The 27,572-nt window shown below is 52.2% G+C and overlaps 2 protein-coding genes and 1 long non-coding RNA gene across 3 annotated transcripts; 2 read left to right on the top strand and 1 right to left on the bottom strand.

Moving 5' to 3' along the window:
• Positions 1–657: 657 nt before the first annotated feature.
• LOC131563530 (cytochrome c oxidase subunit 4 isoform 1, mitochondrial) lies at positions 658–6,500 on the bottom strand. Its single transcript, XM_058813621.1, has 5 exons — positions 6,433–6,500; positions 5,665–5,744; positions 3,649–3,813; positions 2,059–2,190; positions 658–923 (listed from the first exon to the last, which is right to left on the bottom strand). The coding sequence occupies exons 2-5, from the start codon at positions 5,741–5,743 to the stop codon at positions 787–789; spliced, it is 513 nt and encodes a 170-aa protein (XP_058669604.1). The 5' UTR covers position 5,744; positions 6,433–6,500; the 3' UTR covers positions 658–786.
• A 2,503-nt stretch (positions 6,501–9,003) lies between these two features.
• On the top strand, positions 9,004–17,080 carry EMC8 (ER membrane protein complex subunit 8). The gene is made up of 5 exons (XM_058813611.1): positions 9,004–9,299; positions 13,201–13,277; positions 14,715–14,784; positions 15,251–15,345; positions 16,247–17,080. Exons 1-5 carry the CDS (start codon positions 9,102–9,104, stop codon positions 16,404–16,406), a joined length of 600 nt encoding a protein of 199 aa, XP_058669594.1. The 5' UTR covers positions 9,004–9,101; the 3' UTR covers positions 16,407–17,080.
• Positions 17,081–23,506: 6,426 nt separating this feature from the next.
• Positions 23,507–26,995, top strand: LOC131563664 (uncharacterized). The gene is made up of 3 exons (XR_009275310.1): positions 23,507–23,628; positions 25,286–25,374; positions 26,663–26,995. It is a non-coding gene; the product is annotated as an uncharacterized LOC131563664 (long non-coding RNA).
• The last annotated feature ends 577 nt before the right edge of the window (positions 26,996–27,572 follow it).

The following is a 27,572-nucleotide window of genomic DNA, read 5'->3' on the forward strand; positions in this document are numbered from 1 at the left end:
TCACCCTCATCCTTCTCAGCACCTCAGAGATAAATTTAGTGCAAAAAGCAGGGAAAAGCAGAATTCCAGCCATCACCAGCCTGGGATTGTCACCCTCATCCTTCTCAGCACCCCAGAAATAAATTTATCACTTAACAGATTTTTCAGCTGTAGGAAGGGGAGCTCATTGCTTAATTCCCACCAGGTTACCTCACCTTAAAAAACCTTCCCAAATTTCTGAGTGGAAGGGAAAGAGGGGCAGCAACAGCCCTGCACAGCTCCTAAACCACATCAATAATTTCCTGATGGTTTCCTGTCCCATCAGGAAAAGAGCAAACTTCAGTCCAAGCTTGGTTTAGGCTTCAGAAGGGCAGGGATCAGAGGGACCAAAGATTTTGGGAATATAAACCATGGATGCCCATGTGTGGGCACACAAGGAGCTCCATTGTAATTCAGAAAATTCTTTCATGGATCAGCTCTGCTCACAGAGACACTGGGAAAACAGGGATTAAGAGTTGTTAAAAACCCGCAGGGTCCAGGAGACACCAGCTCAGCTAAGGGAGAAATTTGGCAGCAGCTTTCTTAGCCCTGAAAACATTAATCCAGGCAGCAAATCTTGTTCAGGAACCCAATGTCCCACCCCAAGAAACCCATGCAGAGACCAGCAACAGGCAGCTGTCAAGTTAACCAGACATTTATTAGCATTTCTGGAGGTGGAGAGGGTGTTCCAGTACAACAAGCAACGAGGTCACACACGGGTGATGGAATCATTTCATATTCAAGCAGAGCAGGTTCCACTGAGTTGCTTTATTTCTTCCATTCGTTCTTGTCAAAATCCCACTGGGCTGTGATGCCCTGCACGGGGTTCACCCTCATGTCCAACATCCTCTTGGTCTGAGCTGACAGCCACTCGTCAGAGAAGGTGTGAGGGACAGGGCCGTACACTGCAGGATAGGAGAGAATTATGGAATTATGGAGTTATGGAGTTAGTAATGGAGTTAGTTATGAAGTTAGTTAGTTATGGAGTTAGTTAGTTATGGAGTTAGTTATGGAGTTATGGAGTTAGTTATGGAGTTATGGAGTTATGGAGTTATGGAGTTAGTTATGGAGTTATGGAGTTAGTTATGGAGTTAGTTATGAAGTTAGTTAGTTATGGAGTTAGTTAGTTATGGAGTTAGTTATGGAGTTATGGAGTTAGTTATGGAGTTATGGAGTTAGTTATGGAGTTATGGAGTTAGTTATGGAGTTATGGAGTTAGTTATGGAGTTAGTTATGAAGTTAGTTAGTTATGGAGTTATGGAGTTAGTTATGGAGTTAGTTATGGAGTTATGTCCTCATGCCACATCAGCAAGTTGGGAATTTTGGGCTCAGTTTTGCTAATAAAAGGGCTTTTTCCCCCCCTGCAGCCATCCCACTCGTTGTCCAGAGAAGCTGTGGCTGCCTCATCCTTGCAAGTGTCCAAGGCCAGGTTGGATGGGGTTTGGAGAAACCTGGGACAGTGGGAAGTGTCCCTGGCCAGGGATGGAGGTGAAATGGGATCATCTTCAGAATCCCTTCCAACCCAAACCTGTGAATCCGTGATCTGTTCAAACCTCCACTCCCTGCATGCAGCATCCAGCTCAAGCCACACTCCACACGGATTCTCCAGTGGTTTCCTCCATCACCAAGATAACAGCTTCCTGCTCTCCTATTTTTGGGAGCCTCAAGGCAGGGAGCAGCTCCTTTAACTGCTGCTCTGCCTGCTGGCAGCTGGAGGTTGAATCCTTAGCTGGGAAGGCAGCCAAACGTGGCAGGAACCCAAATGTTCACTACCCAAGGCAGCAAAAGAGGGGAAGCTCTGGGATCAGCAATCTCACCGCTCACTCCCTTCCATTTCCTGTGCTCCCAGATTTCTCTGAGTCAGCTTCCTGATTATTTCTGTTCCATCCCCACAAGAGACAGCTCCAGGATGGAGCTTTCAGGGACTAACAGACAGCTCCTGCTGCAATCCCTGTTCTGGCTGCTCCCCAAACCATCCTGGCCCCACAGAATTCCCATCAGGCATCTCCTGATCCTGCTCTCCATGGAACAGTTACTTACTGAAGTTCTTCTGCCAGATGAGGATGACTCCAGTGAGCCCAAGGAAGAACAGAATTCCCCCCAGGATGGTTTTCCACTCGTTTGTCCCTTTCTTCATCTCTGCGTAGGACTCGTTGAACTTTATCCGATACACTGGGGAAAAAACATCAAATCCTCTCTTTTAACTTTTCCTGGGGTTTGCAGGTGACCAGAACTCTGCAGAGGGAGGTGAACGAAGGCTGAGGCTGCCCAAAGGGGATGGATGTTAAATTAGGCTTGGCACACACCAAAGCAAATCAGTTCTTTCACCCCCACATCAATTTTAGTCTCCATTTTACAGATTATCCTAAAGTTGGGCACAAGTTACAGTGTAGACCTGAAAGGGGGAAAACTCTGAATTCTCCTTCCTTCCCTCCAATTCCCAGTGTGGTTACTGGCCCCAAAGCTTCCTAGCACCAATAATTCCAACAGGAATGTTTGGAGCTCAGCTGCCCTGAAATCCACAGGAATTTAAAATCCAAAACAACAAAAAATCTGAAGCAATTCCTCAAAAAGTTTTAAACCTTTCCCAGACCAGGTTCTCCCTTCATAACATGAAAACAGAAAAGATGAGGCAATTTTATTTGCAAAACACCCATGGGGAGCCTTCATTAGCTGGAATTTGGTTCATGCCAAGGTCAGTGGTTATTAACAATCAAATCCACATTTGTGTTTGGGGCTCACTTCACCCAGCTGGACTAACAATGGCATGGTGTTGTACTGAAGGGATTTTTCTCCTGGTTGGTTGAAAATAGATGGGAATCAAGAAATAAATCTAATTATTATTATTTGGTTTCTGGAAGAGGAAGGAATGGCTGAATGTGACCTCAGATATGGAACAGAAGCCACAGCAGGGGCACTGCATGTTCTGTAACAGCACCAAAGATCTTGGGAATAAAAACCATGGAGCAAAGAAGGAGTTCCATCATAATTAAGATAGTTCCTCCATGGATCAGTTCTGCTCACAGACACAGGGAAAAAAACAAGGATTAGGAGCTGTTCCAAGCATGGCCTGGAACAAAAAGCTGTCCAAAGACTTGACAAGGGCCTGGAGTGCCAGGACAAAGGGAATGGCTTTGAGTTGAGGGGTTTACATGGGATTTTGGGAAGGAATTCCTGCCTGTGAGGGTGGGCAGGCCCTGGCACAGGTTGCCCAGAGATCCCTGGATCCCTGACAGTGCCCAAGGCCAGGATGGACAGGGCTTGGAGCATAATAATAGAATAGTAATATTCATAATACATAGAATAACAACAAATTTCTATTCAAATTTCCGTTTAGATTTTGGTTAAAAATGGTCAAGGTGAAATTAAAGAAGTTTGATAGAATAATAAAGTTTGACAGAATCACCAGCATCCCCCTGCAAGCTGCTTTCCCAGCATTCCCCAGTCTGTACTGGCACACGGAGTTATCCCTTTCTGCTCCAAGCACTTGGGCACTTTCCTTTCCCGAACGCCAGGAGATGCCCATTTCCCTGGCGGCGGAAGGAGAAGATGCCCAGGCTCCCTCCGCGCCCAACGGGACGCACGGAGGTGGGCAGGGCGCCGCGGGGTCCCCGAGAGCCCCCCACGTACGTTCCACCTTCTCCTCGGCAGACAGGGCGCTCCAGGACGCCTTCTCCTTCTCCTTGAGCGCGCGCTGCTGCGCCGACAGGTCCCGCACAAACGCCACCTCGGGCAGCGGCACGTCCCGCCGGTCCACGTACACGGGCAGCGTGTAATCCTCGGCCTTCACCACGCCTGCGGGACACGGGGACGCACGGGGGGACACACGGGGGGACAGGGACGCACATGGGTGACACACACAGGGACACGGGGACATGGGTGACACATGGAAACACACAGAGGGACACACGGGGACATGGGTGACACATGGGGACATACACAGGGACACAGAAAGGGACACAGGGATGGACACAGGGACATGGGGACACAGAGAGACACACACACAGGGACACACACACAGGGACACACACACACAGGGACACAGGGATGGACACAGGGACACCCACAGGGATATGGAGACACACACAGGGACACAGGGATGGACACAGGGACATGGGGACACACACAGGGACACACACACACAGGGACACACAAAGGGACACAGGGATGGACATAGGGATGGACACAGGGACATGGGGACACAGAGAGACACACACACACAGGGACACACACACAGGGACACAGGGACACCCACAGGGACATGGGGACACACACAGGGACACACACACACAGGGACACAGGGACACCCACAGGGACATGGGGACGCACAGGGACACACACGGGGACACGGGTGACACATGGAAACACACAGAGGGACACACAGGGACATGGGTGACACATGGGGACATACACAGGGACACACAAAGGGACACAGGGATGGACACAGGGACATGGGGACACAGAGAGACACACACACAGGGACACACACACAGGGACACAGGAACACACACAGGGACACACACACACAGGGACACAGGGATGGACACAGGGACACCCACAGGGATATGGGGACACAGAGGGACACACACACAGGGACACACACAGGGACACACACAGGGACACACACAGGGACACACACAGGGACACCAACGGGGACACAAAGGGACACACAGGGACATGAGTGACACACACAGGGACATGGGACACACACAGGGACACACATGGAGACACAGGGACACACACACACACACGAGGACATGGGTGACACAGAGGGACACACACAGGGACACGGGTCACCCATAGGGACATGGGGACACACACAGGGACATAGGCGACACACAGGGACACACACGGGGACAAAGAGATGGACACAGGGACACACACAGGAACATGGTGACACACAGGGGGACACAGGGACACACACAGGGGGACAGGGACACAGGGACACGGGTCACAATCAGCTCAGACGGGTCCCCAGTCCCAGCCCAGCAGGGCACAAGCACGGCGGTGCAGGGAGGGGTGGAAGGGCTCAGGAGCAATGCAGAAAATGCAGAACTTGAGACCTTTTGTGCTCTACCAGCACAAACGGGGCATTACAGGAGGGTTTGGGGTGGATGGGAAGGGCCCTAAAGCCCGTCCCCCTGCAGGCCCTGCCGCGGGCAGCGACAGCTCTCAGTGTCCCAGGACTGCCTTGGGCACTGCCAGGGATCCTGGGGCAGCTGAGGGAGCAAAGGAGGCTCAGGGGGGCCCTCCTGGCTCTGCACAGCTCCTGCCAGGAGGGGACAGCAACAGGGACAGGGACAGGAGCAGAGGGAACAGCTCAGGCTGGGCCAGGGCAGGCTCAGCTCGGACAGCAGCAGGAATTTCCCATGGAAAGGGGGGTCAGGGATGGGAACTGCCCAGGGAGGGCTGCAGTGCCCATCCCTGGAGGTGTCCCAGCAATTCCTGAGCTGGCACTCGGTGCTCTGGGTGGGGATGGGGCACAGCTGGGACTCGGTGACCTTGCAGCTTTCCCCCACCTGGATGATGCCATGATTGTCCCTCCTGCCACCTCCCCAGGCTCCCTCCATCCCCACCCTCCCCTCACCCAGGGCAGATTCCTGCGCTCCCCCCTCCAGGCTGTGCTTTATTGCCCCCCTGACCCACCGTGTCCATGTGCCCTGAGGCACAGGGAGGTGGAGATGGATCTCCTCCCGACCAGGCTGAACACTCTGGAAGCCAACATCCTGCAGGGCAGGCAGCAACAGTCAGTGCCCGCGGTGACATAACAATTCCCACGAGTTTATATATATATATAAAATATATAGCCTAAAGATTTCCTGCTCCTTCTCCAGAGGGCAGCACAGCACTCCATGCTGGAGAGGAGATTTTGCCGGATATTCTCCCACTAAACCGATCTGGATGAGCCTTTCTCTCCCTGTTTTTAACCCGAGCCTCCTGCACTGAAAGCAGAGGACACTGCCTTATTTAAACCACCCTTCTAGGACGCTGTAATTGCAAAATAAACCATTCCTGGAGCGCCATGCACATCCCAGAGCCACTGCAGAGACCCCATTCAGAGACCCCTGAGCACGGAGCATCCCAGGGAAGGGCGGGATCCCCACAAGGGATTCGGGATCCTCCGCTGACCCCAGCGCAGCCCAAACCCGCCCAAGCTCCCGCCAGGACCCGCTGTCTGTCCCTGACCTTGCCCTCCCTGCCTGTCACCTCAGTCGCGTCCCGGTGTCGGAACCCCTCACGGACCCTGCGGGCGGGGTCGCGCCGCTGCCCCCTCACAGCCCTCCCCGCACCCCCCAACCCGCGCCGCCCCGCCAGCCCGGCCGTGCATAGGGATGCCGGGGGGGCTCCGTTCTCGCTCCCAGCCCGCTCCCCGCCCGTCCCCGCGCTCCGCCCGGCCCGGCCCGGCCCCGCGACCTGGCGACCGTCCTCTACGGCTGGCGGGACCGGAAGGAGCCGCGGGCGGAAGCGCGGGGCACGCCGGGAGCGCGGGGCAGCGAGCGGGGAGGGCCGGAGCGGCCGGCGCGGGGGATGATGGGATGCGGGCGGACCGTGGCTGGAGGTTTATCCAGGATTCTCAAAATCCCGGCGTGTCTGAGGGTGGGTGTGAAAAACGGCGATCATTTGGTTTTTTTTTTTTTTAATTTTAAAAGTTTAATAGTAATGAAATGGTTATAAAAATAGTAATACAATTAGAGTAATAATAATTTGGATAATTTGGATTAGGACAATATGAGACAATGGAAACAGAGTTACGGACGTCTGGGTACATTTTTCTGGGCAGCATAAGCCTGAAAAAAAAAACCCACGTTAACAAAGGATTCACGCTTAAAAGCAACAGCCTGTTGCATATTCATACATCTCATACGATGCATAAATTCCATTCAAACACAGGATTCTGTCTGGTTAGTGTCAACTTCTCTGAATCCTAACAGTGCCTTCAAGGAGGGAAGTTCCTTTCTTCTGATAAGAGGGCAATAAATCGTTTTGCTCTGAAAGATTCAGGTGTCCTGTGGCTGCTATCTTGCTGCGAGTCCTTTCTTTAAAAAAAGTATCCTGCATAGCATAGTTCCTATTTTAACATTTTTTAATAACCTAAAAGTATATTTAACACACTACTTAAGAGAATTAATACAGCATTACTTTCTAACACAACACATGTAATATTCATTTTAATATTTGCAAAAAGCCAATCATAAAATACATGCATTTTTGCCATCCGGCATCATCGAGCCCAGCTGTGCCCCATCCCCACCTTGTCCCCAGCCCAGAGCACCGAGTGCCAGCTCAGGAATTGCTGGGACACCTCCAGGGATGGGCACTGCAGCCCTCCCTGGGCACTTCCCATCCCTGACCCCCCTTTCCATGGGAAATTCCTGCTGCTGTCCGAGCTGAGCCTGCCCTGGCCCAGCCTGAGCTGTTCCCTCTGCTCCTGTCCCTGTCCCTGTTGCTGTCCCCTCCTGGCAGGAGCTGTGCAGAGCCAGGAGGGCCCCCCTGAGCCTCCTTTGCTCCAGGCTGAGCCTCCTGAGCTCCCTCAGGGTTCTCCATTCCCTTCCCAGCTCCCTCAGGATTCTCCATTCCTTTCCCATTTCCCTCAGGGTTCTCCATTCCTTTCCAGCTCCCTCAGGGTTCTCCATTCCCTTCCCAGCCCCCTCAGGATTCTCCATTCCCTTTCCAGCTCCCTCAGGCTTCTCCATTCCCTTCCCATTTCCCTCAGGATTCTCCATTCCCTTCCCAGCTCCCTCAGGATTCTCCATTCCCTTTCCCAGCTCCCTCAGGATTCTCCATTCCCTTCCCATTTCCCTCAGGATTCTCCACTCCCTTTCCCAGCTCCCTCAGGATTCTCCAGCCATTTCCCAGCTCCCTCAGGATTCTCCAGCCCTTCCCAGCTCCCTCAGGATTCTCCAGCCCTTTCCCAGCTCCTTTCCCTTCCCTGGACACGCTCCAGCCCCTCAGGGTCCTGTGAGGAGCCCAGAATTTGGCACAGGGTTCAAGGTTTGGAGCCCAGGATGGGAAAGCACCATGAGGGGGATCCGTGTGCCAGCTGGGAACAGACGTGGCTGAGGCATCACTGAAGTAATTTTTTACACATAAACCCCTTTTCCTTTATTATTTGGGATTTCCTTTATTATTTAGGCACTTCCCTGGAAGTGCCCAAGGCCAGGCTTGGAGCAGCCTGGGACAGGGAAAGGTGTCGGGATGGGAGTGGAGGATCTTTAAGGCCCTTCCAATCTGAACCATCCTCTAATTCACCATGACATGGAGGTGATGAGCCACAGGCTGGGCAGGATCATCCCAGAAATCCCTTCCAACCTGACAGTCCCAGAGATCTTTTCCTACATGATGATCCCAGAGATCTTTTCCCACACAATGATGCCACAGGTTTTCCCTACACAATGATCTCAGAGATCTTTTCCCGGAGGTTTTTCCTACATGATGATCCCAGAGGTTTTTCCCACCCCACAATCCTAGAGATCTTTTCCAACCATATGATCCCAGAGATCATTTCCCAGAGATCTTTTCCAATCCGACAATCCCAGAGATCTTTTCCCAGAGGTTTTTCCCACATGATGATTCCAGAGATCTTTTCCCAGAGGTTTTTCCCACACGATGATTCCAGAGATCTTTTCCCAGAGGTTTTTCCCACATGATGATCCCAGAGATCTTTTCCAGATGTTTTTCCCACACGATGATCCCAGAGATCTTTTCCCAGAGGTTTTTTCCCACTCCACGATCCCAGAGCTTTCCCCGGTGCGGTCCCGCAGCACCGCCGGCACCGATCTCCCCCATCCCTCCCGCTCTCCGCGCCCCTCACCCTGCTCACCCCACACCCCACAGACTTTTGGGACCCTCTCGCATTTTCAGCATCCTCTCCACACCCCAAATTCTCCCAAATCCCCCAAAATCCCCTCAAAATCGCTGTCGCAAAGCCGGCCGCGCTTGGCGGCGCTTGCCGACAGCCGGCGGCGCTGTGCGGCGGGCGGGGAGCGGCGCAGGGCGGGCAGCGGGGCCGCTCCGGGCCGAACCGGGCCGAACCGGGCCGAACCGGGCCGTACCGGGCCGTACCGGGGCCGGGGCTCGGCACCATGAAGCTGACCACCCAGGCTTACTGCAAGATGGTGCTGCACGGCGCCAAGTACCCGCACTGCGCCGTCAATGGGCTGCTGGTGGCCGAGCGGCCGCCGGCGCCGCGGCCGGCGCAGCCCGCGCTGTTCGTGGATTGCATCCCGCTCTTCCACGGCACGCTGGCGCTCGCCCCCATGCTGGAGGTGGCCCTGACCCTGGTGAGGTGATCCCGCAGGGGTGTGGGGTGTGGAGAGGGGTGCTGGAAGGGGTTTGGGGGGTGCTGGTTAGGGCACGGTGGGGAAATGGTCCAAATATTGGGGGAATTGTGGTGGGAGAGATAGGCGTGTTCACATGGAGAGGAGAAGGATCCAGGGAGAGCTCAGAGCCCCTAAAGGGGCTCCAGGAGAGTTGGAGAAGGACTGGGGACAAGGGATGGAGGGACAGGACACAGAGAATGGCTCCCACTGCCAGAGAGTGGATTTAGATGGGATTTTGGGAAGGAATTCTTCCCCATGAGGGTGGGGAGACCCTGGCACAGGTGCCCAGAGCAGCTGTGGCTGCCCCTGGATCCCTGGCAGTGCCCAAGGCCAGGCTGGACAGGGCTGGGAGCACCCTGGGACGGTGGATGATGGAATAGGATGAGCTAAAGGTTCCCTCCAACCCAAACCTTCCCATGATTGTGAGCAAAAGAAGATCCATCCCTTTTTGACACCATTAAAAAGAGTAAATTTCTGGTTGCTCCCATATTTGTGAGCAAAAGAATACCCATCTCTTCTTAATATTACTACAAAGAACAAATTTATGGTTCCTCCAGACTCTTCATTAATGTTTTCCTCAGTGTTTTTCATCCCAGTAAAGATTTCATTTGGAAACAAATTCCAATAACTCAGAAAGAAATTCCAGTTTTCTGCAGCTGAGATGATGCCATGGCAGTGTTGACATCTTTGTGGAGCCTGGAAATGATGAAATGCAGCCAGAGGCACAGGACAGGGGCTGAGCCTGAGCCCTGACCAGTTAGTTTTACCATTAAACACCCAAATGTATCATTTTAAATATATTCACAGCAGTGTGGGAGCAGCAGAGCACTGTGTGTTTTCATTAAATCAGGATTAAATGTCTTTCCACAGGGTTTGTGGCACTGAATTTTGGTAAACTTTAGGCCTTCAGTGCAGCTTTTTAGTGTAGATCTTGCAGCAGGATCAGATTATTAGGAAATAAATCCTGTTTCTTGCAACATCTGCAGGAAGAAAATTATCCCAGAGCCAAAGCAATGGCAGGATTTGACTTATTTACTCCCAGTTTTTAGTACAAAAAGTTAAAGATTGGAAACTCCTGGTGTTCCCCACAATAATTAGGGTTCTGTGTGGTTCACAGCCACTGCTGTGATCTTTTAAAAAACAGAATTTCACATGAGCCCAGAGCCTTTTGCTGCTGTTCTGGGTTTAAACAAAGGCAAAGGTGTCAGTAAATCCTGCCAGAGCAGCTGTGAAAATTAGATTTTCTCATGGAAAAGGTTGGAAGAGGTGCCTCCACATCTTCTGTACGAGCTGGCGTGTAGACCCAGAATAAATCAGGGGGATCAGGGTGCTTAAACTCCATTTTTGTAACAAAGCCGCTTCACTCCTAAAGGATTTCAGAGCTGTAGCAGGATTTGGTGGGATCTGCTTCTTTCCAAGCTCAGTTATTGCTGATTTTTGGTCAGGGTGGTCCTGTGGGAGGGGTTTAGAACCAACCCCATAAGTTCCACCTCCCCTTCCCTGCCCTGAGTCATCCCAGAATGGGATGGGAGGAAAAATACAGAAAATAGAGGAGGGACTTCCAAACTTTAAGGCTTTGCCTCCTCACACTTTAGGGGGAATGAATAAACCCCAAACAGCACCTCCAGAGGGTGGTTGGGCACTGAATTCCCCAGGGAATGTTCACATTCCCGAGGTCCCAGAGCTCCAGGAGCGTTTGGACAGCGCTGCCAGGCACAGGGAGAGATTTTGGGGTGTTGGATTGATGATCCTTGAGGTCCCTCCCAGCTCAGGACATTCCAGCATCCTCTGGTTTCCCCAGACTGGGAGCTCCAGTCCAAACACAGCAGCTCCTGTGTTTCGTTTGCACTCTGAGATCCTTTCCCAAGCCAGAGTCATGAAGGAAAAGTGAATTAAGTGGCACTCGGGCCTCTGAATTTCTCTGCTAATTGATGTGGTTTTAACAAGCACAGCTCCAAAAAGGAGAAACCGAGCAGCACTTCCCTCTCCTGGAACGGCACTCAGCTCCTCCTCCTCCTCATTTTCCTCCTCCTCCTCCTCCTCCCAGGATTTTCCAGCCCTGCTGGCTGCAGCAAACCAAAGCCACTTTGGAATTTTCCTTGGCAGGACTGGATGTGACTAAAAATATTTCTAATATTAAAAATATTTCTACCATTAAAAATATTTCTTAACATTAAAAATATTTCTACCATTAAAAATATCTCTGCCATTAAAAATATTTCTGCCATTAAAAATATTTCTTAACATTAAAAATATTTCCAACATTTTAAATATTCCTAATCCTAAATATATTTCTAACATTGAAACTATTTCTACCATTAAAAATATTTCTAATATTTCTAACAGGAGCTAATTGCTGTGTGATCGGTGCTGGGCTTGGAAATTACAGCTTGAAATAGCTTTCATTCCAAAATGAGATTGATTTTTTTTTTTCCTCCCCCCTCTGTTTTATGCAGAAGCAATTTTTAATTACCAGTTAGGAAAGTGAGAACTTAAAATCATTCTCTTCTTTCTTTTCAAGACAATTTTTGGTAGGGAGCAAAAATGGATTTAGGACTGCGGTTTTTAATTTTTAAATGGATGGAGTTGGTTTTTTTTTTTTAATAATTATTATTATTAATTTTACTGCCCGGGCTGCTGGCTCTAATGCCAAGCTTTCAAACCACTGACAATTAAAACCAGAGTCCTAAGCCCTCAAAATGGGTTTGGAATTGAAACAGCAGCTCTTGCAGGGCTGCACTGATTTTTTTTTTTCTATCACTTAAATCCGTGTCATGCCTTGGATTATTCACGTGGCTGCTTTGTTTGGTTGGTTCTGCAGTCTAATACAATAATTATTGCTGAAAATGAGATTGATTTGACTCCCAGGATGCCACAGGTCAGCACCAGATGTATTTTTGGAGGCCTTTTTAATAGAGCTGGGCAGGGTTTTTTGAGGCCGTGCTCTCTAGGGACGGCAAAGGAAAATTCGAGCTGCTTCCTCCCCTTCTGTCTTTGTATTTTGCTGACTTGATACCCTCAATTCTAATAAAAAGCATCATATATATATATAGATACCATGTATTTATATAGAGAGAGATATTTTCAAAGTCAGACTCAGCAGGAGGAATCCAGCTCCAGTTTAAAGCAGCAAGAATAGCAGTGTTTCAATTTATTTAATTAAAAAGCAACAACCAACAAAACTACCTAAGTGTAAATGAAAATTTGTCTAAATTATGTGCCAGAAGTACATTTGGTTAAGCATTTATATAGAAAGGTTAAATAAGGAAGAACTCTCAATGCAAAACAATTTTATCTCCCTTGAAAAGCTGCTAAATGGGACAAACTTCTGCCTCACATTCACCTTTCACCTCCAGCTTTGATTTTCTAATGAAGGCCCCAAATGGTGGCATTTTCCCCTAGAAATGGGACATTAGAGATAAAACCTTTCTGCAAGGACAGGGCAGCATTCTCTGAACTGCCTTGGCAGGTGAACACTGACAGAAAATTGTCCCAGCCCTTGGTGGGTGAGCCCCAAAGCCTCTCCGGGCTGAGTTTAATTGTCCTGTCACTGGGATTTAGGCCAGGCGTTGACTGAGACAGCTCCTTGCTCTCTTGCTCCATTTGGTTAATGCTTCCCATCATCCTCCAAATGCTCTGTTGGGTTTCTCCATCCCAGCTCCATCAGCCCAACTGTGAGCACTCCCACAAGCAGACAGAAATATGGATTTATTTCAAGAACCCCGTGGCAGAGATGGAGCAGCACCGCTTTATTTACAGGACAGCCATGAGATTTCCTTCATCCTGGGTTGCTTTATTTTTATTTTTTCTTGATCCTGTGGGGTTTTTTCCCTAGGATTCATTGTTGCCATTGCTTTTCCAGATTGATTCCTGGTGCAAGGAGAACAGCTACGTGATAGCTGGATATTACCAGGCGAACGAACGCGTGAAAGATGCCAGGTGTGTTGGGCCAATATTTCCTTCTGTTTGCTCTTTTAGCTCGTACCTTGGACTCTGCCAGCAGCAATCATCCCCATAAATCAGGCGTGTGTGATTCACTCTGACAACTGTCAGCTGCTTCCACATTGTCTCCGTGGGGCTGCGGGATGTGGCCTTTGGTCAGGTGCAGAAAGTCCTGGCTTTGCACAGTCCCTGCTCTCCTCCCGTGGCTGCTATAAAAGGCCACTCTTTGAACCAGTGCCAGCTTCTTGAATTGCAGTTGTCAGGGAAAAAGCCAAAATCTGCAGAGTGTTTGCTCGTGCAGTATGGATCTTGGAAAGTCTGACAACTCCCAGGTTCTTATGGAAAGTCAGGAGTGACCTGATTCTTTCTAAATTTCTTCATCGTCGCTGAGTTTTGTCAGAGCAGTTTTTTACATGGTAAAGAAGTGGAAAATTATGTCAGTCAGGCAGTGATAGCTCTTATTTATCACTTCTTTTCCTCAGGATTAGCCATTTTTTTTCCCTGCTGGCTGACTCAGATTACTCACTAAACAATAAGGAACCTTCCTGTGGAGCCACAGTTTAATTTTAGATCTGTGTATTCCATGTTTTCCCCTCTATCTGTTGGACAAATCCAGGATTGGGACTAATTAGAATAAGAGCAACTTGTTTAAAGTATTATGCCCCATTCCTGGAAGTGTCCAAGTTTGGATGGGGTGTGGAGCAACCTGGGATGGTGGAAAATGTCCCACCCATGGCAGGGGATGGAATGAGAGGATCTTTAAGGTCTCTCCCAACCCAAACCATTCCATGATGCTCTGATTCCAGTTATTTCTTAATGTCTATTCAGATTTCATTATGTTTTTTAAGCAACACTAGTATTTTCTAAGGTGTCTGTCGGGGATAAAAGCATTATTTGTCATTTCCTTATAAATCTGCTGCACACATTTTAAAGAAGTTACAATTTTTTTCTCTTTGAGGTTTGAGAGAATGTCACAGGCTTGGTGGTTTTTTGAAAGTTCAGTTTGATTTCTGAAGATAACTGGCAACACACAGAGATTGTCAATGGCACCACATGAAGTGGCACCACATAGAGATTGTCACCTTTGTCACCTTTGAAACGTGGTGAAGGTTGTCACAGGTTATCTGATTTTGGACAAGTTTTCAGTGCAGACTGGGGAGAAAACTCAGTTTCTGTTTTAAATGCCTGCCAGGGCAGAGTCTTTGATCAGGGGGAAGAAGACAGGAGGCCACCAAATGTTGATTCCATGTCATTCCAAAGCCATTCCTAAACCCAGCTGAGCTGCCTTCTATCAGCTGTGCCATCGGCTCCTTTATCTTGTTCCTGTTTGCAAGCACCCAGAGTCACTCTCACATCTCCCTGAGCTCATTTCCTGCTGCTTTCAGCTGAAACTGGTGGCTCCCATCACTCAGTTCCTTTTCCTTTGTGCTCCAGCCCAAACCAGGTTGCAGAGAAAGTGGCCTCCCGGATTGCCGAGGGTTTCACGGACACCGCGCTCATCATGGTAAAAACTTCCTTCCCCTCACCCCGTGTGTGTGCTGACCCTGCTGCTGGACCAGGGAAATGCAGTTCTCTGGCTGCTTTCAGGAGGAATTCAGTTTCACTTCCTCTCCAGAATGCTCTGGGGAGGAGATGCAGTGAGCAGAGAAGTACAGTGTAAATCCACAGAGAGACTGTGGTGAGCTCTCTGCCACCTCAGAAGAACTTGAGGCTTTATCTACATGTTCAGGCAGCAATTTCTGGCTCCAGCCCACCTCCTGCAACTTAAATTCTTATATTTAATGTCACAAACAGGGCTTTGCCTCCTCACTGCTGTGACAAAGGACATTGGCAGCTTACGTTTGGCAGCTGGAGGGTAAAACAGTGGGTGGGTGTAAGATTCCCTGTTTTTACAAACTGATTTTGGGTTTATTTCCTCTCTTGGGATGCTGAGGAGGAGACTGAGGTGCTGTTTCCGTGTCCCACCCCAGGTTGACAACACCAAGTTCACCATGGAGTGTGTGGAGCCTGCCATCCACGTGTACGAGCTGCACGAGAACAAGTGGAGGTGCAAGGACCCCCACGTGTGAGTGAGGCAGGAATTCCATGGGCTGTGGGGAAAAACAGGCTGTCCTTGTGAGGGCACTGCAGCCTGGCTTAATTCAGAGTTTTTCTGGGGTGATTCCTATTGATTTCCCTGGGTCTGGATTGAAGGCACTTGAGATGACAGTTCATGTTCAGACTCAGGTGTTTATTATTTCTTATCAGCAAAATAGTCTCACAACCATGAGTTCTGCAGCTTTTCATTAGCAAGGCACAAAATGGCCAACTATCTCTTGTTACAATGTCTTTAAACTATCCAGTTAAGAACTGACACCTAAATTATTTGCCCTTTTAACCCAATAACTGATCCCTCAAACCCTGCAGTGTGGACTTTCCTGTCCAATTACAAAACATCACCCAAACCCATGAGGAAGGAGGAAGAAGAAGGTAAAGAACAACCAGCCTCCATCTCAAAACCTCCATCTTGCTTCATATTTATTTCTGTATTCCAAAACCCCAAACTTCAAGTTTTCTACCGTGTTCTATTACTGATAGCACAGTGTAGAAAACTTAAATAACTGATCCATCAAAGCCGATAACTGATCACTTGAAGTCTGCAATGTGGACTTTTCTGTCCAATTACGAAATGCCACCCAAACCCATGAAGAAGAAGGAAGAAGAAGGTAAAGAGGAACAACCAGCCTCCACCCTAAAACCTCCATCTCATTTCATATTTATTTCTATATTCTAAAACCCCAAACTTTAAGTTTTCTACCCTGTGCTATTACACACTTCTAACCGACTCCACACCCAGTACTACCAGTTAATTTTGGAAGCCTGTTCCACAGCCTCAGGTCAAACGCAGCGTTCTCTTGTAAGCACAGAAAGTTGAAAATTCTCAGCATCCAAGATTCCAACTGCTGCCTGCTTCTTTTCCATCCTAGTGACTTCTGTGAAGACTGGACCGAAGCCCAGCGCATCGCTGCCTCCCTGCTGGACAGCAAATCCTACGAGACCCTGGTGGATTTCGATAATCACCTGGACGACATCCGCAACGACTGGACAAACCCCGAGATCAACAAAGCTGTGCTGCACCTGTGCTAGGAGGGATCCTCCTGACTAATCCATGGGCATTCCCACTCTGTACTGAGGAGAGAAAAATGCTATTTTTGAATGTAAATAGAATTCATATTCAGTACCTTGTGTGGAAAGCCGACTGATTAAAGAGGAGTGGCGTGTCCGTGGCGCGGTGCTGTGTCCGTAAAGCCACGGGACGATGTTGGTGGTGACATTCTCTGGAAGAGCTGCCAGCTGTCACTCCCAGCTGTCCTCGTGGACACCATCCCACTTGTAGTGAATGTTGCTATTCCTTGGAAAGCAGAACTGCTTCTGCTTGGCCCCCACTGTTCCTATTCCAAAGTTTTTCAGCTTTTCTAATCTTTAGAGTGGTTACTTTTTAACGATTTCTGGAAATACCTTTCCAAAAAAAAAAAAAAAATCAATCCTGTCCTCAGGTGAGAGATGTTAAGGGCAAATAGATCATATGGGAGGTGAATGTTTTTTTCTGGCCTGGGTTGGAATTGTAACTCTCTTGGCACAGTAAAATGCAAACTGCTGAGGATGTTCCATGCTCATGTGTCACCTGTTTTGCAGTGCTTTAGCATGACAGAGAGTTTTAAAACAGTATTTCCAAATAATCTGGTGATTCCTGCTCTCCATGGGCTTGGCAAGCACAGTTACTGCTTGAATGTGTTAAACCCAAAGTAAATGATTTATAAAAAGGACTGGAAGCACACTGCTGAGTTTGAATCTGCAGTTGGAGTCTACAGTGAAATACTTTATTAATTTCTTGTATTTGTGGGGGGAGTTAATCACAGATGTTGTTTTCCACATCATCCAAGTACATGGAATCAGGGAGCCTGGGTACAGCCTTGTTCAGCTTGCCTTGTCTTTCCCATTAATATTCATTTCCAAGGAGAAGTTTCCTGGACAATTGCAGCTTTATACCAGCCTAGAAAACTCTTTGTTGCCTCTCTTCTAACTAGTTAAACACAGCCTCAACCTGCAACAATTCCTCCAGATTTCCTTCCCTTCCTGCCCAGAAACGTTGTTACAAGAAGATTCAAATATCCACAAAATCTCTGCCTGTCTCCAATCTTAGTGTTGAAATCATAGCAAAATTTGGGCTGGAAGGGACTCAAAGATCACCTCATTCCATGGGCAGGGACACCTTCCCCATGAGCAGGTGCTCCAAGCCCCATCCAACCTGGGCCTGTTTCAAAATGGAATTGTCAGAACCTCAGGATTTTGAGTCAATAAGCCCAAGTTTTCCTCCTGTTTTTTGAGAGGGATGGGGCAAGGCTAAAATCCCATTTGCAGCAGGGAATAGACCCTGGATGCCCCCAGGCTGTGGAGTTCACTCCAGGTGAGATGATTCCACAGGGCCATGGAGTGAGTTGGAGGGAGGAGAGGAAGCTTTGGGCACTTTGGTTTTTATCTCCCTGCTGTGCAGGGTGAGGTGTGATTACCAAAGAGCTTGGCACCGAGTCAAGAACCTTCCCTAGGCTGAGTCAGGCTTGCAGGAGAGGGAAATGTTTTCACTTGTTGACTGAAAACAAGTATTTAGCTCCCAAACCAGTGAGATAACACATTCCAGTGGCTGCTCCACTCCATATCTGTAGGAAAAGATTTCCCTGGAGCAGAATGCAAAGCACCCAGGCTGCAGGAAGAGGACTTTGTACAAACAGCCAGCGAAATCCAAGGTATTGTTGCAGAGGCAGATCCTTATCTTAGGCAGATTCCTCGTGTGGGGTTGTCAGAAGGAGCTGCTGGGTCTCCTGAGCCACAGGAAATGTGTTTCTTGTTCTTTGTAACAGCATCTCCTAATCAAGCTTTGATCATAAATATGCAAATTCAGGCTGATCCTGCTCCCCTGTTAGGCAGTTTGTCTCCTCAGTGTGTAACCTGCTGGAATATTCCCTGTGACTAACCTAGGACACACTGCTGGAAGGGGAGCAGCTTTTAGTGCTTTGTCTTCCCCTTTTTTAAATCTCTTTGCTTTCAAATGAGGATTTTTTGCCACCAGCAGAAGCCCAGGCTGGCTTTAAGCAAAGAGGACAAACCTGCAGATCTTATCTCCCCTGGCCTATTTGCATTGAAGGCTGGACAAAAGCAGCAATTCCATAAATCCAGGCAGCCACCGCGGCTCTCCTGGAAGAATGAGGAAGCTGCAGGGCTCAGGGCAGGCTGTGTTCCCTCTCCTGCTGATGTGCCCCGGGCAAATGCTGCTTTCCTGGCTGGGGGATCCTCTGCATTCAGGGCAGGAATTCAAGGTAATTCCTTTTAAAACTTCAGGGGGAGGAAATCTTGGGGAAGGCATTTCTTGCTGAGAGTGGGAAGGCAGCACTGGGAATGTGTGTCCTACTATTTTTTTTTGTTTGTTAGTACTTAACTTCCAGGATTAACTATTCTTCTCCCTATCCACCAAAATTTGGAGATTTGGCATTTACCTGCCCAGATGTTTTAACTCCTAACTTTTTACCTCATCCACACAACCTGAAGCACTTGGAAAAAAGAATCCCTGAATAGTTTGGGTGGGAAAAGATCTTAAAATCATCTCATTCCATCCACTGCCATGGGCAGGGACACCTTCCACTGTCCCAGGTTGCTCCAAGCCCTGGAGTGGAAAACTGGCTTTGGGCACTGCCAGGGATCCAGGGGCAGCCACAGCTGCTGTGGGCACCTATGCCAGGGTCTCCCCACCCTCACGGGGAAGAATTCCTTCCCAAAATCCCATCTAAATCCACTCCTGGCATTCCCTGTGTCCTGTCCCTCCATCCCTTGTCCCTCTCCAGCTCTCCTGGAGCCCCTTTAGGCCCCCCAGCTCTCCCTGGAGCCTTCTCTTCCCCATGTGAGCACCCCCAGCTCTCCCAGCCTGTGGGATTCTCTTTTCCCCACTCAGCCCAATTTTCCAGAGCAGTGACAAACATCCCCACAGGCAGATGGGTGGCAGGAGCCACAGAATCCCTGAGCAGCTGCTCTGGGGCACTCACAAGTGAGGTCCCTGCTCCCAGGGAATGCTCCCTGCTCCCGTTTTCCCTGAGCTCATCACTCTGTGTGTCCATACAAGGATTTGGGGAAATTTTCCCCCATCCAGCAAGCAAAGCAGCCTGCTGCTGGCATTTCCCCTCTCCCCATCTGCTCCTGGGATGTTCCCTCCCCGAGGAAAGCCAGCAGAGATGTAACAGCTCCAGCTCTTGGAGCCGAAACGGGAGCAGGTGAGCGGTTCAGAGATCACCTGGCACAGCTGGAGCCAGCAGCAAACAGATGTGCAGATGTGCAGAGCCCACCCCAGCCGTGAGGAGGAGCCCCCTGCCCCCAGGAATTCCTGCAGCGAGTGGCAGGCGAGGCGAGGTGACGGTGACAGATGCAGGAGCAGTGCCCGGGCTCTGCTCCCTGGCTCCCGGCCTAATCGCTGCACTCCGGGCTGGAGATGCCGGAGGAGGAGGAGGAGGAGGAGGAGGGCACTGCCAGGGAGAGCCGCGCTGATGCTAATGGAGGAGGCTGTTAGCGGGGTGGGCTTGCGGCTGAGTGCAGCCTGGAAAATGGCCTCGAGGGGAAAAGTGCTCGGTCTGTGAGCTCTGCTGCTCGTTCGGGAGGAATTCAGCTCCTGGAGCCGGGCTGGGGTCCCTGTGGGGCTGCTCCCCTCCCATCCTGCCCAGGCTCTGCTATTCCCAGCTGGACTTGAGCACCTCCACACATCCCAATGCTGCAGCACAGCCCCCTGAGCCCTGAGCCAGCCCTCCCGCAGCCGGCAGCGCTCTCTGTGTGCCCAAGGAGCCGCTGAGGGCTTTATCGATTTCCCTCTTTTATTTTTTTCACTGTCGCTTTTAGACCACATTTTCACCCAGCCTTCTCCTTCGAAAGTGCACCCCAGCTGCATCCCTCCCGCAGCTGCATCCTTGCCTCGGCTGCATCCCTCCCTCAGCTGCATCCCTGCCTCAGCTGCATCCCTTCCTCTTGGTTTCCAGAGCAGAGGACGGACACGGGGACACAGCTGGCAGGGGGGACAGCGCTCCTGCCTGTGGCACTTCCATCCTGCCGGAGCTGGGATGAGGGAATCAGGGAATTCTGCCCTTAGGAACACCCGGTAGGTGCCCTGGGGGTGAGGGCTCACTCCAGAGTGTTCCAGGCAGGGCTGCTGGGCTGCAGCTCCAGCGGGATGCGGGCAGGACCCGTGCCAGGCACGGCTCTGCGCACGGCCAGGCCAGGCAGAACGCCGCCGCCCTTCCTAGAAATGCACCCTGGAGCTTAAGAGATGGACCTAATTGAAAAACTCTATCGAGGTTGTAGCAGCAGGGGATAAAAGGGAAAGCTGGGCCCAGATTAACCTGGAGCTCGGCGAGCCGGGAAGCGCGGCAGCCGTGGCCAGGTCCCTAAGCCAATTCCCAGGGTGGCCTGTTCCCGGCTGGATCCATGCTGGGGGAGAGGTGCTTTGTCCTGGATGCAGGAGCTCTGTGCCTCAGGTATGTCCTCGCTCCCCCTTCCCTCCTGACCCCCTCTCCTGCCCCATCCCGCTGGGTTTTCTCTGGGGGTTTTTCCAGCCCACGCGGTTCCTGCTGCTGTCTTGCTCTGCTGGTCCTGCCAAGAGCCCGTGCTTGGGGAGAGCTGGAGCTGCTCCAGCTCCCCCAGAGCCTGCATCTTCAGCTGCCTCCTCGTGACATCCTCCTCCTCCCTCCTTCCCTCCCTCCCCATGCCTGGCATCCCCTCCGGGTGCTGCTCGCCAGCCCTGGTGACTCTGGATCTCTGGGGAGGGAATTTCTTCTCCACTCCTAGCACTGGTTGCCACTTCCAGCTCTGGCAAGGACCTTTCAGGAGCCCCTTTCTGGGGCAGCCCCCGAGCCAGGCTGGGAGCAGCCCTTTCTCTCCCAGAAGGGCCGGGGGCAGGAGGGGACAGGTGGCCTCGCTGCTCCATTAGCACGGGGGTGACGTGTCACCTGCGTTAGCACACCCTGGCTCACACTCTGTGACCCAGAAAGCTGCTTCCTCCCCCTCCCTGCTGGAAGGAGAGCCCAGCTGGTGTTTGCAGAGCAGCTCCTGAAGGCAGCCAGCAGCTCCGGGCTCTCCAGCCAAAGCTTTTCTTGTGGCCAATGCTTGCACAAGGCGTCCCTTGTCCTTGCGGTTCCGCTGGCGCCTGGGAAGCAGCAGCAGTTCTCCCTGCCCTTCCTTCCCCCCAGAGGGGATTTGGGAGGCTGCCCTCCATCCTCATCCCCCAGCAGGGCTTCAGCCCCTGGCCAGGACGGAGCAGGAGGGGAGAGGAGCACCCAGTATCAAAGGGACACAGGCAGGACTGGAAAGCAGCCAGTGACCGCCTGAGGGGACAGCCAGGCTCTGGCCAGCCCTGCAAGGACAATCTTCCCTCCAAACCCACCCGCCCCCTGAGCCCATCCTCTTCCTCCCCTGGCCAGTTGGCTCCTGGTGGGCTTTGGCCACTCGCCCTGACTTGATGCTCAGCAGGTCACAGCTCAGAGCCTTGTGACAGGAACCAGGAGCTCCTGGAAGGGAGGTGCTGAGCCCACTGGCACTCAGCTCTCCCTAACCCCGCTCATCCAGCAGTGACCAGGACCCCACACCAGAGGGGCTCCAGGCCATTCCCAGTCACCTCAAGGTGGACAACCCCCACTTTATAAACCTTCACAAAGGTTTTTTGCTTTGTTCACCAGCCCTGGGGAGGGCAGGAAGGGGTGTTTGATGCTGTGTTTGTTCCTATCAGGTGTCAGCAGAGCAGCTGGAGCTGTGCTGCGCCCGCAGAGCTAACCACAGGTATTTTAGCAGCCTGGTGTTTATGTTTCCCATCCCTGCTGCAGCAAGACAATTGCTTTTTGTCACTGTTGTAGCAACAACTGCCGCTCCAGGCCAGGCTAATTCCAGCCCTCGTGGGTTTGGGGCTGTTTGTTCTCACCCAGCAGCAGCAAACAGGTTGTTTTGGGGACAGGCAGTAAAACAGCTCGAGGTGGAGGCAGGATTTGTGCTGCTCTGACTGGATTTGTGCTACCAGGGAGCGATCCCTGGCTCCATGGGATGCTGCCTGCTCTGAGTTTGGGATGGAATCTTGAAAGATTAAGTTTGCCAGGCTCTGCTTCAGGATTTGTCTCTAAGTCTTAGACTTTGCAGGTGAACAGGTAGAAAAAAATCCACATAAACCAAATAATTTGTCAGTTTTCTGTGGGGAAAAAAGGGAGCTTTGCATTCCAAACATCTCTGCCCAGGACTGTGCCCACAGCTGGAGCTGCAGCCTTGCGCTGTGCCACCCTCCCCTCTCCTGGAGCTCTGCAATATCTCAGTTATTTGACAAATCAGAGGAGTCAGATCGGGAAGGAAATCAGCTCTCCCCAGGTTTCTGACTTTCATCAGACATGGCAGGACCAAGCCAGCAGAAAGTGGAGCAAAACCACCCCTTTGCTGCCCTTCACCCCCATCCCAGCCGGGCTTGGTGGGGCTCTGATCCCTCAGGATCCCTCCCAAACCCTGAGATTGGCTCTCTCCTGATCCCAGGGTGAAGTTCCGAGCTCCTTTTCCCTTCCTTTCCTTTCCCTTCCTTTCCCTTCTGCCTTCCTGCCTTGCCCAGCCAGGGGTGTTTAATGTGCGGCCAGCGTGCCCTGCATTGGAACCACTGAAAAGGAGCCTGGAAGGAGCCTGGAAGGCTCGGGGCCTCTTAATTGCAGAGGAGGGGGAGCATGGAAAAGCCTCTGGCTGCTGCTGCTGCAGGAGAAGGGGCTGCTCGGGAGGCACAGCCTTGCCCCGGGCTGGGACCCAACCCCAGGAACAGCGAGGAGCCCTTCCCGTGCCAGGCTTTGGGGCTGGGAAGGGGAAAAGAGCCTTCCTGGAAGGTGGAGAAGGTGGAGCTGTTCCCAGAGGTTGATGGCTCATCAGGACCTCAGGGATGCTGCTGTCCTTGGGTGTGGGCACTGTTGGGGCGCTTGGTACCCCTCAGGCTGCTCGTAGGGGTGTTGGACACCCGGGGGCTTTGCTGGCACTCCTTCCTCTGTCTCTCTCATCTCTGAGCTGCCTTGTGCAGCGGGGTGAGAGTAAACCCGCGCTCCCCCATCACCCAAGGGCTTTGCTGGGCACGGATGGGGGCTCGGAGCGGGGCTGGATGGGAGGAGGAGCCGGGGCTCCGCTCTCCTCACTCATTCACCGCGTTCCAACCAACCCCACCAAGCCCAAAGGCGCCCGGCTGGCACCTCCTGCCCAGGCATCCCCCGTGCCAGCCTGCGGCACCCGGGAGCTGGGATGCGACCGCGGGCATCGCCGCTGCGGGCACCGGGTAAGTGCCACCCCCTCGGCGCCCCGGCTTTGTCCCTTTGTCCCTTTCCCTTTTCTCCGAGGGTCCCCCCTGGCCCGGCAGCTCGGTCCCTGCTCCGGTGACACCTGCCATGAGCGTCTGGGGCTTTTTGGAGCGTGAACTCGCCGGGATGCAAACGTTCCTTTGGCCTGGTGCTGGCACACGGGAGCCCAGCTGGAGCCCCAGCAGCAGGAATCCAGCTGGAATGATGGAAAGGGGAATCCTCCACCCCAGTTCTGGAGCTGGAATCTGGCCCTTATCCATTGGGAGGGGGCTGCTGTGTGCTCTGCAAGGGTTTGCCACAGGGGGTCATCCGTGAGGATCAGATCCCAGAGGATGGAGACCCCCTGTGCACAGAGCTGGGTGTCCCCATCCCAGAGGATGAGATTCCAGAGGATCAAACCCCAGAGGATCAGATCCCAGAGGATGGAGATCCCCTGTGCAGGGAGCTGGGTGTCCCCATCACAGAGAATCAGATCCCAGAGGATGAGATTCCAGAGGATGAAATCCCAGGGAATCAGATCCCAGAGGATGGAGACCCCCCTGTGCACAGAGCTGTGTGTCCCCAGCACGACCCTCCTCTGTCCCAGAGCCACCAGCAGGTGCCAAACCCCACAGGATTTGCCTCAAAACAGATTTGTTGATCTTTGGGCAGACTCCAGGAGAGCTGCAAAGTGAGGTCCTGGGGAGGACTCCGCTCCCCCAGCCCTGTGGGGCTGGGTCACAGCTCAGGCTGCACCTGGGGAACTGATAAAAATACAGAATTAAAAGCAGAGACAGCGAATTTTCACTTCCCCTTGCGGGCTGCTGCCAACCCATTTCAGAGCTTCTTGGAAAGGCAGAGGTCAGGCACGGGGGGAGAGGCTTTCCTTGGCTCTCTGTGTGGCCCAGAGCTTGGAAGAGCCAAAATGAGTCACTGACCCTCATCCCAATGAGCTTTTCCCAGCAGCTGCGGGAGGAGGGGTGAAGATTTCCCAATAAAGGGAATTTTTTTTGCAGAAAATTTTTCAGCATTTTGAAAGAACAGTGTCCCACAGTGGGAATTACCCATCCAAAAGCTCTGGGGATATCAGGGATGCCCGAGAGGAGCAGTGGATGATGTGGATTCCAGCAGTGCATCCCAGCAGCTGCTCTGTCTCAGCCTGAGGGAGGCAGCTCTGGGATCACACAGGGGAAACAGAGAAATTGTGGGGTTTTCTCAGCAAGAAACAACCTAGAACCAACCCAGTTCCTCATCCTGAAATATTTTCAGGGGTGGAGAAGCTGGGATGGGATCACACAGGGGAAACAGAGAAATTGTGGGGTTTTCTCTGTAAGAAACAACCTAAAACCAACCCAATTCCTCCTGCTCCCAAACTTCTCATCCTGAAATACTTTCAGGGGTGTAGAAGCTGGGATGGGACCACTCATCCAGCACCAGGCTCCTTCTCCGCCCTCCCAAAAAGTTCTTCCTGGGCCCCGTTGGGCCGGGTTGAGTCACCGCGGTGCCGTGACATCAGCGGTGGTTTCGCGAGCGAGCAGCCGCGTTTCCTGTGGCTCCCGTAGGCACAGACACGCAGGGAGGGATGTGAGCTCCGAGCTCCTGCTCCTTCCTGCCCCAGCATCGCCTCCCTGAGCCTCTCTCCCCTCTCTCCCCCAGCGCCTGCAGCGAGGGCCGGCGGCGGGGCTGGAGGGCCGGATGCCGCTGAGAGGATGAGAACATGGGGCTCAGGTTATCCTGCCTGAAAGGTGAGCTTGGGCTCAGGGTTTGGGGTGCTGCTGCTGCTCCCTGAAGGGATGGTTGTACCCACAGGAGGCTCAGGTGTGGGCGGGTTTGGGTGGAGTTTGGGAATGTGGCGGAATTTCTCAAGTCCCACCTGTTGCGCGTGAATCACCCCAAAGAGGATTTTCCCAGCTTTGTTTTCCCAGTTTTGTTTTCCCAGCTTTGTTTTCCCAGCTTTGTTTTCTCATTCCCGTGCTTGCCCTGCACCTTTTGCTCTGGAGAACCCATGGGTTCAGTAAATCAGGTGGGTTTTGCTCAGAGGCAGGAAAGGCTGCTCAGGGACACGTGGGTGGGATGGAGGATGCTGGCCCCAAGCATCCCTCGCTGCTCCACCCTCCCCAGGGACACTCCAACCAGGAGCTTCTTCCCCAAGTTGAATTTTCTTAATGGATTCAGGCTGGGAATGGCGTCAGGGATGTCTGCACAGGGGCAGAGCTTTTAGTGCCGCTGGCCTGGGCTGGATATGGCATCTCCCATTAGCTCTGCATCCCTCTGACTCCTGCTAATCGCCCTTGGCCTCGTTAGGGATGGGGCTTAATGAGGATCCTTCTCCAGGATGCAGGGCTGCATCTTCCCTGGCCGTTCCCAAGCCCACATTCTGTGGGATTCTGCTTGTGATGGGCACAGAGTTGGATGCATCACCCAAAAATGAGCTCTGCCCCCTCTCTACATCAGGGATGTTGGGAGGGAGTGGTCAGGGGGGTTTGGGCTCTCACAACCCCCCCTGTCCAACAAGGAATAACTGAAGCAGCCAAGGAATCCCAATCCTGCCCCAAATCCAGAACAAAGCCCCAAAGTATTCCCCCATGCTTCCAGACCCCTGTGATGAGCTTGGAGCCTGGAATAAAAGAAAAGACCCTCCCCCTTTTCCAGCTCCCTTACATAAGGCAGGGCTTTATCCTTAATTAAAAAGAGATTAAAAATATCAGTGTCTGTCCCCTCCGGGCATTTCCTTGCTTGGGAAGAGCTGAAACCTCCCTGGATGCCGCCTGTGCCACACAGGGCTTTTCTCCTGATTAAAAAAAAAAAGCAGATTAAAGCGATCTGCTCCCCCCTAAGGAGGGGTGGGCTGGGCAGGTGGTCCAGGGAGGGAGGGGGATCCACCTCTGAAGCCCCCCAAAAATCCAAGGTGGAATAAGGGCGAGGAGATGTGAGGATGCTGTGGCTCGTTAAGGGTTGGCACAGAGGAGGGTGGCGAGCTGGAGGATTCTGATGCCTGATCTCCTTGTTTCATCCCCAAAATGTCCCCCCCAGGCCTGAAGATGTGTGTGAGCAGCGGCAACGGCAGCGAGGGGACCCCGAGGGCGGCACAGAAGCACCTCCACGTGCCCTCCATCATCGTCACACCGCCCACGCCCACGGGCACCGCGCTGGCCCGCCGTGGGGAGGGTCCCTCACCCTGCAGCCCCTGCTGAGAGAGGGGACACCGGGGACACCCACGTCGGGATGGAGCCACAGCCCCCAGGGCACGGCTGCTGCTGCCAGGGACGCGCGGGGCACCCACACGGGTGGGTTTGGACACCTGGGATTGGGGTTTGTCCCTTTTCCTGACAGCGACGGGGAGGGGGATCCTCCCCATGGTGAATAAAACCCCCTGGGCTCTGCACCCCAAGCTTGGCTGTGTCAGTACGGGGAGGGCGGGCTGTGCACCCCAAAAACACCCCAGCACCACTAAACAGCCCAGGAACACCCCTTGTGCCTGTTGGGGGCCAAAATTGGTGTCCTCACCTCTCCAGGAAGGATTTTTGCCCCCCAGCACCACACCCCTGTGCCTCTTGGGGGCCAAAATTGGTGTCCTCACCTCTCCAGGAAGGATTTTTGCTCCCAAAAACAGCCCAGGACCACCCCCCTCTGTCTGTTGGGGGCCAAAATTGGTGTTCCCACCTCTCCAGGAGGGATTGAAGGATCCAATTCGGCAAACAGCAGCAGGAAAATGGAACTCAGCAGTGTCACCTGCACCCCCAGCTTGGCTGTGTCAGCATGGGGAGGGTGGGTTGTGCACCCTAAAAACACCCCAGCACCCAGAAACACCCCAGGACCACCCCCCTCTGTCTGTTGGGGGGCAAAATTGGTGTCCCCACCTCTCCAGGAGGGACTGAAGGATCCATTTCAGCAAACAGCAGCGGGAAAATGAACTCGGCGGTGTCACCTGCATCCCACCAGT

This window comes from Ammospiza caudacuta, chromosome 13, assembly GCF_027887145.1.
Source record: "Ammospiza caudacuta isolate bAmmCau1 chromosome 13, bAmmCau1.pri, whole genome shotgun sequence".
NCBI lineage: Eukaryota > Metazoa > Chordata > Aves > Passeriformes > Passerellidae > Ammospiza > Ammospiza caudacuta.

Coding starts and splice junctions, on each gene's coding strand:
- LOC131563530 (XM_058813621.1), bottom strand. CDS start 5,743: ATGTTGGCTTCCAGAGTGTTCAGCCTGGTCGGGAGGAGATCCATCTCC. Junction 3,814..5,664: donor CCTCAGGGCACATGGACACG/GTGGGTCAGGGG, acceptor CGTGTCCCGCAG/GCGTGGTGAAGGCCGAGGAT. Junction 924..2,058: donor CATCTGGCAGAAGAACTTCA/GTAAGTAACTGT, acceptor CCTATCCTGCAG/TGTACGGCCCTGTCCCTCAC.
- EMC8 (XM_058813611.1), top strand. CDS start 9,102: ATGAAGCTGACCACCCAGGCTTACTGCAAGATGGTGCTGCACGGCGCC. Junction 9,300..13,200: donor TGGAGGTGGCCCTGACCCTG/GTGAGGTGATCC, acceptor TTGCTTTTCCAG/ATTGATTCCTGGTGCAAGGA. Junction 15,346..16,246: donor AGGTGCAAGGACCCCCACGT/GTGAGTGAGGCA, acceptor TTTCCATCCTAG/TGACTTCTGTGAAGACTGGA.